This window comes from Medicago sativa, chromosome 4, assembly GCF_051527215.1.
Source record: "Medicago sativa cultivar Bolivia chromosome 4, Bolivia_mono, whole genome shotgun sequence".
Classification (NCBI taxonomy): Eukaryota; Viridiplantae; Streptophyta; class Magnoliopsida; order Fabales; family Fabaceae; genus Medicago; species Medicago sativa.
The window spans coordinates 66,926,137-66,937,585 of NC_140752.1; the positions used below are offsets into that span (position 1 = coordinate 66,926,137).

The window sequence follows — 11,449 nt, forward strand, 5'->3', positions numbered from 1 at the left end:
CAGCTTATTTGTGCAAAACAGCTTATTCAAAACAGCTTATTTATGCAAAACAGCTTATTCGAAACAACTTATTTATACAAAATAGCTTATTAGTGCAAAACAGCTTATTCAAAACAACTTATTTATACAAAACAGCTTATTTGTGCAAAACAGCTTATTCAAAACAAATTATTTATGCAAAACAGCTTATTTGTGCAAAACAGCTTATTCAAAACAGCTTATTTATGCAAAACAACTTATTTGTGCAAAACAGCTTATTCAAAACAGCTTATTTATACAAAACAGCATATTCCGATTTAATTTTAAAAAAGAACTTATTCAAAACAGCTTATTTATGCAAAACAACTTATTTATGCAAAACAACTTATTTATGCAAAAACAGCTTATTCAAAACAACTTATTTATACAAAACAGCTTATTTGTGCAAAACAGCTTATTCAAAACAACTTATTTATGCAAAATAGCTTATTTGTGCAAAACAGCTTATTCAAAACAGCTTATTTATGTAAAACAGATTATTTGTGCAAAACAGCTTATTCAAAACAGCTTATTTATACAAAACAGCATATTCCGATTTAATTTTAAAAAATAACTTATTCAAAACAGCTTATTTATGCAAAACAACTTATTCAAAACAGCTTATTTATGCAAAACAACTTATTTATGCAAAAACAGCTTATTCGAAACAACTTATTTATACAAAATAGCTTATTTGTGCAAAAGAGCTTATTCAAAACAACTTATTTATGCAAAACGGCTTATTTGTGCAAAACAGCTTATTCAAAACAGCTTATTTATGCAAAACAGCTTATTCGAAACAACTTATTTATACAAAATAGCTTATTTGTGCAAAACAGCTTATTCAAAACAACTTATTTATACAAAACAGCTTATTTGTGCAAAACAGCTTATTCAAAACAACTTATTTATGCAAAATAGCTTATTTGTGCAAAACAGCTTATTCAAAGCAGCTTATTTATGTAAAACAGATTATTTGTGCAAAACAGCTTATTCAAAACAGCTTATTTATACAAAACAGCATATTCCGATTTAATTTTAAAAAATAACTTATTCAAAATAGCTTATTTATGCAAAACAACTTATTCAAAACAGCTTATTTATGCAAAACAACTTATTTATGCAAAAACAGCTTATTCGAAACAACTTATTTATACAAAATAGCTTATTTGTGCAAAACAGCTTATTCAAAACAACTTATTTATGCAAAACGACTTATTTGTGCAAAACAGCTTATTCAAAACAGCTTATTTATGCAAAACAGCTTATTCGAAACAACTTATTTATACAAAATAGCTTATTTGTGCAAAACAGCTTATTCAAAACAACTTATTTATACAAAACAGCTTATTTGTGCAAAACAGCTTATTCAAAACAACTTATTTATGCAAAATAGCTTATTTGTGCAAAACAGCTTATTCAAAACAACTTATTTACGCAAATCAACATATTTATGCAAAACAACTTATTCAAAACAGCTTATTTATGCAAAACAGCTTATTCGAAAAAACTTATTTATACAAAATAGCTTATTTGTGCAAAACAGCTTATTCAAAACAACTTATTTATACAAAACAGCTTATTTGTGCAAAACAGCTTATTCAAAACAACTTATTTATGCAAAATAGCTTATTTGTGCAAAACAGCTTATTCAAAACAACTTATTTATACAAAACAGCTTATTTGTGCAAAACAGCTTATTCAAAACAACTTATTTATACAAAACAGCTTATTTGTGCAAAACAGCTTTTCAAAACAGCTTATTTATACAAAACAGCATATTCCGATTTAATTTTAAAAAACAACTTATTCAAAACAGCTTATTTATGCAAAAACAACTTATTAAAAACAGCGTATTTATGCAAAACAACTTATTTATGCAAAAACAACTTATTCGAAACAACTTATTTATACAAAATTGCTTATTTGTGCAAAACAGATTATTCAAAACAACTTATTTATACAAAATAGCTTATTTGTGCAAAACAGCTTCTTCAAAACAACTTATTTATACAAAACAGCTTATTTTGAATAAATAAGTTGTTTTGAATAAGCTGTTTTGTATAAATAAGTTGTTTTGAATAAGCTGTTTTGCACAAATAAGCTATTTTGTATAAATAAGTTGTTTCGAGTAAGCTGTTTTGCATAAATAAGCTGTTTTGAATAAGCTATTTTGCACAAATAAGCTATTTTGCATAAATAAGTTGTTTTGAATAAGCTGTTCTGCACAAATAAGCTGTTTTGTATAAATAAGTTGTTTTGAATAAGCTGTTTTGCACAAATAAGCTGTTTTGTATAAATAAGTTGTTTATTTATACAAAACAGCTTATTTTGAATAAATAAGTTGTTTTGAATAAGCTGTTTTGTATAAATAAGTTGTTTTGAATAAGCTGTTTTGCACAAATAAGCTATTTTGTATAAATAAGTTGTTTCGAGTAAGCTGTTTTGCATAAATAAGCTGTTTTGAATAAGCTATTTTGCACAAATAAGCTATTTTGCATAAATAAGTTGTTTTGAATAAGCTGTTCTGCACAAATAAGCTGTTTTGTATAAATAAGTTGTTTTGAATAAGCTGTTTTGCACAAATAAGCTGTTTTGTATAAATAAGTTGTTTCGAATAAGCTGTTTTGCATAAATAAGCTGTTTTGAATAAGCTGTTTTGCACAAATAAGCTGTTTTGCATAAATAAGTTGTTTTGAATAAGCTGTTTTGCACAAATAAGCTATTTTGTATAAATAAGTTGTTTCGAATAAGCTGTTTTTGCATAAATAAGTTGATTTGCATAAATAAGCTGTTTTGAATAAGTTGTTTTGCATAAATAAGCTGTTTTGAATAAGTTATTTTTTAAAATTAAATCGGAATATGCTGTTTTGTATAAATAAGCTGTTTTGAATAAGCTGTTTTGCACAAATAAGCTGTTTTGCATAAATAAGCTGTTTTGAATAAGCTGTTTTGCACAAATAAGCTATTTTGCATAAATAAGTTGTTTTGAACAAGCTGTTTTGCACTAATAAGCTATTTTGTATAAATAAGTTGTTTCGAATAAGCTGTTTTGCATAAATAAGCTGTTTTGAATAAGCTGTTTTGCACAAATAAGCTGTTTTGCATAAATAAGTTGTTTTGAATAAGCTGTTTTGCACAAATAAGCTGTTTTGAATAAGTTGTTTTGCATAAATAAGCTGTTTTGAATAAGTTGTTTTTTAAAATTAAATCGGAATATGTTGTTTTGTATAAATAAGCTGTTTTGAATAAGCTGTTTTGCACAAATAAGCTGTTTTGTATAAATAAGTTGTTTTGAATAAGTTGTTTTGCATAAATAAGCTGTTTTGAATAAGTTATTTTTTAAAATTAAATCGGAATAAGTTGTTTTGTATAAATAAGCTGTTTTGAATAAGTTGTTTTGCACAAATAAGCTGTTTTGTATAAATAAGTTGTTTCGAATAAGCTGTTTTTGCATAAATAAACTGTTTTGAATAAGTTGTTTTGCATAAATAAGCTGTTTTGAATAAGTTATTTTTTAAAATTAAATCGGAATATGCTGTTTTGTATAAATAAGCTGTTTTGAATAAGCTGTTTTGCACAAATAAGCTGTTTTGTATAAATAAGTTGTTTTGAATAAGCTGTTTTGCACAAATAAGCTGTTTTGTATAAATAAGTTGTTTTGAATAAGCTGTTTTGCACAAATAAGCTGTTTTGCATAAATAAGTTGTTTTGAATAAGCTGTTTTGCACAAATAAGCTATTTTGTATAAATAAGTTGTTTCGAATAAGCTGTTTTGCATAAATAAGCTGTTTTGAATAAGTTGTTTTGCATAAATATGTTGTTTTGCATAAATAAGTTGTTTTGAATAAGTTGTTTTTTAAAATGAAATCGTAATAAGCTGTTTTGCATAAATAAGCTGTTTTGAATAAGCTGTTTTTTAAAATAAGATCGTAGTAAGCTGTTAAGAAAAAAATTATAATATGCGGCTTTATTAGGCCCACAAATAAATAGATTTTATAGTGGGCTTGGCCCCAAATAATTCTTTTCAATTAGGGGGCTTTAATTTAGTGGGCTTGGTGGGGGCTTTTTTAAGTGGGCTTTGAAATTTGGGGCTCTATTAACACCTCTACTCAAATTTTCTCTTCTCATTTTTGATTTCTCTCAAATATGTAAACTAACTGAATGATAGGTAGTCTTTTAGGGACCTGAATTGCGTGCAGTTACAATCTGGTGAAACAATGTGCAAAGAGGTAGGTCCATTCTCACAAAGAGGGGAAGTCATAGACAACAGAGAAGGTCACAAAAAGGGATAGCTTAGCACATAAGAGAGGCTGGTTGTAGCGTTACAGGAGCTTTGCAAGACATGCAACAGAAATTCGCATGAATAAGAGAGGAAGATTGATGCAGCAGTGTGACCAAGTCTAGGGAAAAAAGTGAGATCGTGTGATCCTGTGGCATAACAAGTATGATCATGAATCCAGTATAATCCCACATAAGCGCAATTAAACACGCATATGTGGGTAAATATCATAGGATTGTTCATACGAGACATTGCTCTTGACTAAAAAGCAATGGGTTCAAGTGATCTCAGACGAAATTTTCTCCCTTTAAAAAATAAACGACCATCTGCATCACTTACCTAAATATTGACCAGTAATCATGCCAATCACTCAGCTACTACAATAAAATCAACCACCAAAACAAAAATGGAATTAAAACATAAAATAGCATATCAACAAAAATTAAAACATAAAATAAGGGGGCAAAGGAGTGAAATGATATACAATGAGGAGAACTAAGGCTGTTCTTAACCACATCCATAGTTTATATCAGGTGTTGCAGCAACAGCTGAAAATGGAATTTCAACCCTCTCTTTCACGAGACATCGAGCCTCCCCATTTTCCAGCACCAAAACTCTACCAGGTGGACACTGTCCATCACCCTTATTTTCAGTGGTAGATCTCCCATTCTCATTTTCTAGTCTGTGATGCCTGCGTTGTACATTCCAACGAACCTTCTGCAAATTAGGACCAAATCCTGACATACTCAATATTGATACCACACCAACAACTGTGAGCACTGCTTTTGCTGCAGAAGTTATAAAAAATCGTAAACCTTTTCTTGAATTTTTAGCCCCGTCTTCAACATGATTTTGCTCTTTTTCATTTGGATTCTTTTTAGCCTCAATCACATTATCAAGTGTGATTAATCCATTGCGACCGGACTTATTGACAGAAGGGATCTGTGACAGATATTGCTTGTCAAGAGACATGGAATATGGAGGGCGGGTTGGATAAGGAGGAAGTAGTAGATCATTGGTTGGCTCCACTGTTTCACTGGCAAAAGTGGAAGCTTCATGTATCACTTCCAAATCTTTTCCTTTATACTCCTTGAGCTTATTAATTAGCATTTTGCGACTGTTTTCAATCTCAGCCAAGGCAATTTCTCTTTCGTATCGCTGCTGTTGTTGTAGAACCTGTAAATACACACAATAATTAGGATTCCAGAAATGCAATCCCAATCATGTTTTGAATATTTTCCCATAGCAACAACAATAAAATATTTTTCTCATTAAGTGAAGCCAACAATATAAACCAAACAATGACATAATGTACTGTGATTATAAAAATCATCTTAAAAGAAATTGAAAAATTCACAAAGCAACCGACGGGTGGGACGGGTCTAGCAGAAGGGGCTAGATTCCCACTTGGCGACCCATTGTTCAAATTCCAGCTGGGAGATATACCTATATTTAGTGTTCAACAAGTCTCAGATAGGAGTACCAAAAAAGCAAAAATGACAAGGCATCTTACAAGCAAGGTAGTCAAAATCAGGATTTTACGTTCAATTGGTAAGGAGAAGTAAAATCGTAAATTGCAGAATTGTTACATTAATCGTAGGATTAAACAAAATTCATAAAACTCAAATATATGCATATACATGCATATAAAATACCATAGGTAAGACAAAAAAACCTTACATTACACTTGAAATGCTTGGTGTAAATTTAAATTCATAAATAGCATAGTTGTATAATACTTACACAATTAAAACTTAGAATAGTTATGTAATTGACACACTAACACTCACATATCAACAACATAATACTTAAAAAACTTATGTAATTAAAACGTTAAATCAAACTCATAAGTCTCAAACAAAACAACAACTTAAATTGCCTTTTGTAGTTCCACCACCGCGACCATAATCGTAGAATCGTTTCAAAGAAAAGTGGATTATACAGGACTAAACCAAAATAAGATTTTGTGTATACCCATAATCGCTAAGGGCAAGCATAATTGCAAAATCATAGGATTTTAGGATTAAAATCAGGATTTTAACCATCATGTTTAGAAGTAGTATTACAAGTTTAATGATCATAACCTTCTACTGATAGCAGAGATGGAAAATCATATTCGTGTAGTGGCAAACACTGAAGGCACATTGATTGATAAACTATAGTCACAGTAAGCAAAGTTTCATTTCAAAATGAGTAATTGTTAGGGTTAGAGTGACAAAAATATTCACTAACGTATATTAAACACAAAAGATATATTGATTGACGATAAAGGCTAAATTGCATGTTTAGTCCCTTACATTTATTTTAAGTTTCAAGTTAGTCCTTTACGTTACTAATGTCAGTATAAGTCCATCAATTCTGTCAAATTTTGAATTAAACTATGTCTAAACGTCCACGTGGCACCTCCGAAGTTATCCACGTGGCACCTCCGAAGTTATCCACGTGTGTGTCTCTGTTAGCCACGTGGACATTTCAAACGGAAATTTGACTAAAATAACCAACTTATTGTACGTCAGAAAAGTAATGAACCAACTTGAAACCTAAAATAAATGTACAAGACAAAACATGCAATTTAGCCATCGAAAAACTAGTTACGATATGTAGGAAGTTAGTTACTTACGGCGTTATTTAACTCGGAGTGGTACGGATAGCTTAGTTGCTACCTATGTAGCACCAACGATTTAGGTTTAGGTTGAAGGTATGTCCAAGTGTTCGACACTCCTATGACGCTACTTACATGACACTGACACATGTAGATACATTCAATGACATGACTTAGTAACAGTGTCTTGTTTATTAAGTGTTTCATATAAAGAGGTAAGATTTCATTTTTCAGTTTTAAATGTAACAATGAAATCCAGCCTCATAATAATTGGTCAAATCTAAATCTTACTAAATGAATTAAAACACAGTTAACCAGATTTTAGCTTCAAACTGGTCCTCTACATTTAAAAAATTTCAAGTTGGTCCCTTAGGTTACTGATGTTGGCATAAGTCCATCAATTCCATCAAATTTTGAATTAACTCTGTCTAAACATCCACGTGGCACCTCCGAAGTTATCCATGTGTGCGTCTCTGTTAGCCACGTTGACGTTTTAAACTGAATTTTGACTAAAATGACTAACTTATTGTAATGTAAAAAACCAACTTAAAACTTTTTAAGCTTAAAGACTAAACATGCAATTTAACCATTGATAAACTAGCGACAGTATGTAGGCAGTTAGTTACTTACAACATTATTTAACTCGGACATGTCACCAACAAATTAGGTTTAGGTTGAAGTTATGTCCAACACTTGCATGACACCGACAGTCGTAGATACATCTAAACATTTAGTATCAGTGTAGTGTCATGTCTGGTGTCCGTGTTTGTCAAGTGTTTCATGAATTGCTACATAAAAGGCAATGTATAATTTTTCAATTAAATATAGCATCAAAACAATGGGTCAAATCTAAATCTTACTGCTTGAAGTAACATAAATAAAACGACCCACGTTCCTGTTGAACGAACTACTATAACAAAGACTAATTAGTAAAGAATTAAAAACTGAGATAATGAATTAGATTTAGGGATAGAACCTGCAAGGAAGAAAGCTGAGTCTCCAAAGCTTCGAGTGCATCGCAAATGTTGAGAAGCCTATCAGTAGCATCCTCGTCTTCATCGTCTTCAAGGAGACCATTAGGAGAAGAAGTTGGTTTTTGGATGCAGTTGTTGATCTTCAACCTAAGTTCTGTGGCTCTCGCTAACACTAACCCTATTCCTTCTTCTTCCATTGTTTTTTTCTTTCTTGTGAGTTTTTGACTCTAGTGCTGAATAAGTCTTTGTTTGTTGGTTTTTTTCGGCACTTTCCAAGTATAAGACAATGCAAATAATATGGACTCACCAGAACTAAATATCATTTCCAATTTTTTTTTTAAATTCCGATTTCGTCCTCCACTCATATCTCTTTTCCCCCACCCAGAATCTGTGTACGATATACAGTATTTCAGTATCGTATAGTCCTTTTCGTTTACAATTTTTTTGTTTGAGTTAAGAATATTTTACTATTTGTACCAAAAAAAAAAAATTACTATTTAATTAATAGGACAAATAATCTCTCCAAGTTTAAAATAATAACTTTGAATTGTAACTTATAAATTTTGTATTAAATTTATAACTTTTAAATAAATAATTGTTGTTTTTCAATAAATACTTACTATTTTTAGTTGTTTTTTTTTTAAATAACTTTTAGTTGTTTTAACATATGTAATATTACACATGTTAGACAAACTCATTTTTATTTTATATGTGTAATGAATGCTAGAATAGTATTTCAATCTTTGCCTTTATACTCCTTGAGTTTATTAAGGCTTAAAAACCAAAATCCACAAATAATAGTAGCGGGTCCCTTATCTAAAAACAAAGAGAAATGTTATATTGACAACATTGTTGTCCAACACCATATATCGTATAAGTATTATTTTATTTTTTAATTACTTATTTCTCTCTCATAGTTACATCTTTACTTATATAAATTGTATATTTTTATACTAGTTGTTAAATAATTATTGTTTTTTGGATGTTTAAATAACATCGCTCAAAAACAAAATACATATAAAAGAAATTACAAAATGCAAAGGTGTAATAATAAACACATAATAGTTATTATATTCAATAACAAATGTATAATAATCTACAATTAGCTTAGATGCAATGAATTTACATGTTAGTGCATACGATATCAGGATTTATCTATCAACTCTCTAGCGTGTCGTGGATTTATCCTCCACTAAACTAATTGATCACACAACAAGTTAATATCATACATTACTTAAAAAAAAAAAAAGTTAATATCATACACCACAACTTTCTCTAGGTTTCAACTTCTTTTCTTGTCAAGTGACAAAAAAAATCTTTGTGATCAAGTGATAAATTTATGAATATTTCAAACCATAGACACCAGGTGTGTCAGGACAACACAACCAAATGGTGAGAAAATCTTGTGTGGACCAGGACCAAGAATTTTGGTTTGATCACACACACAAAAATTTACCTTCTCTCTTTTCTCTTCTCTCTTCTCCATTTTCTCTCTCTTCTCTCTTCTCTCTCTTCTCTCTTCTCTCTTTGTGTGTGACCAAACCAAAATTCTTGGTCCTGGTCCACACAAGTGTTTCTCCCAAATGGTTATGTTAAATCTTCTCAAATTCCTTTTATGCTACATCAATATATATCTTGATCTAGGTACTATCTGTTGTGTAAGTTTGGTATTCTTCCATACTCCGCATCAAGTAGTGGAAAGAAAAATGAGGTATAAAGTTATTATCAATATGAAGAGTTGGTTTGAGTTTTCTTTCCCACAACATTAATGGTCTCTTAGGTGTAATGGGGGGTCTGAGTAGTTGTGTGTTATGAGAGGATTTGTAATTATAATTTAGAGATTTTTCAATTTACTCCCATAAAATACCGCAATTGTAGTTGAGATGGTTTGCAATTTTCTCCTTGTAAAAATTGCGGGTTGAGTGATAAAATATTTATGTTAAGAGATTGTGGTTGCATGTGAGTTGTATTTTATTTTATTTTTTTGCTTCTTTTAGTGGTTGCTTCCGCTTGTATGAAAATTTTCTTTTGGTGATTTTCCAACGACTAACATCAAACGTAAATGTTTCAATCAAGGGAGGAAGACAAGTAGTATTTTTCGTCACACCATTCATTTGAAGATAGATTATTGATCATCTGATTTGTGTTCTTTCTTAGCTAGTTTTATGGCCACTTTGGAATTAGAAGCTCGTTTATTTAATGGAAGGATGAACTTCTCCTTATGACAATGCACAAGTCCAAAACTCAATGAAGATTTACGAAGCTTAAAAGAGAAGACAAAAAAGTTGAAGAGTACTCATTTTGTAAATATGGTTAGTCATGAAAATGTTATTTTACTCTTTGAACATGTAACTGGCAATAAAGTGGAAAAATGTGAGACTTTGGATAAAAGGATGATATGATGTATAAAGTTGGTATCCATCTGAATCCACATCGAGCATGCGAAGGAAAAAAAAAATACATACATAGTTAATATAAATATGGAGAATTAGTTTAAGTTTTTTTTACCATAACATCTCTAGTCTCTTGGTTTTTTTTTTTTTTTGAAGAAAATCTCTAGTCTCTTGGTTGTAATGGAAGGTTGGGTAGTTGCGTGTTATGACAGACTTTGCAATTTGTCCATACAAAAATTATAATTAAGAGTTGCAATTATCTCCAGTAAAATAATGTAATCGTAATTGAGAGAGTTTGCAATTTTAACTGTGAAAAAATTGTATTAGAGCGTTTGCAGTTTATTTATTTATTTATTTTTTTTTTTTTTTTTTTTTTTTTTTTTTTTTTTTTTTTTTTTTTTTTTAGTGGATGCTTATGCTTATGCTTGTCGGAACATTTTCTTTTGGTGATTTTCAACACTAACAACCCATAGAATACTATTTCCAACAACTTTAAAAACATCACTAAACCCCGAGTTAAGATCCTCTCCATTTGGTATTCTCTCCATTTCATCCATTTGGAGAGATATAGACATAAAAAAAATCTCGAAAAACTAAAAAGTAATTAATAATGGTGGGATCCACTATCTATTTTATGTGTATATCTCTCTCCAAATTGCATACTCCATTTATTATACAAAATAGAATGGATTTTTACCCCTAAACCCCAACATTTTCACTATCAATATTTTTTTTTTCACCAAATCATCATTTTTCTTCAAATTTAATGCACAGACCTACTCACACAAACATTTAAACAAAAAAAAACATAGAACCATTAATTTGGAAAAAGGACGTACATTGTTAAGTTTGAAAAGAGAATGTACATTGCTGACAAATTTGATAAAAACGTGTTTCTTAATTCTTGTGTTTCTTTTTTGTTGTATTAACCCTCCGATTTTTTAGGGGAAATGAACTCAAGTAAACCGGAGTTCGTCCGTGAGATGAATATAGTCTGACCAATAATTATTTCTTCCAGTAATTGAGTTTGGATTCTCCCGAACGTTTCGTCATTTGATGAAGTTCATTAATCACTTAAGTACAGTCACTTGGTTTAATTTCTTCAAAATAACAATCACTTGGTTTAAGTCTTGTGTTTTTATCAAAAGAGTTATATATAAGGACGGAGGTAATAATATTT

At 30.1% G+C, this 11,449-nt stretch overlaps 1 protein-coding gene across 1 annotated transcript; it reads right to left on the reverse strand.

Moving 5' to 3' along the window:
- Positions 1–4,688: 4,688 nt before the first annotated feature.
- PDV2 (plastid division2) lies at positions 4,689–8,303 on the reverse strand. The gene is made up of 2 exons (XM_085702449.1): positions 7,879–8,303; positions 4,689–5,476 (listed from the first exon to the last, which is right to left on the reverse strand). Exons 1-2 carry the CDS (start codon positions 8,071–8,073, stop codon positions 4,808–4,810), a joined length of 864 nt encoding a protein of 287 aa, XP_085558575.1. The 5' UTR covers positions 8,074–8,303; the 3' UTR covers positions 4,689–4,807.
- Positions 8,304–11,449: the final 3,146 nt, after the last annotated feature.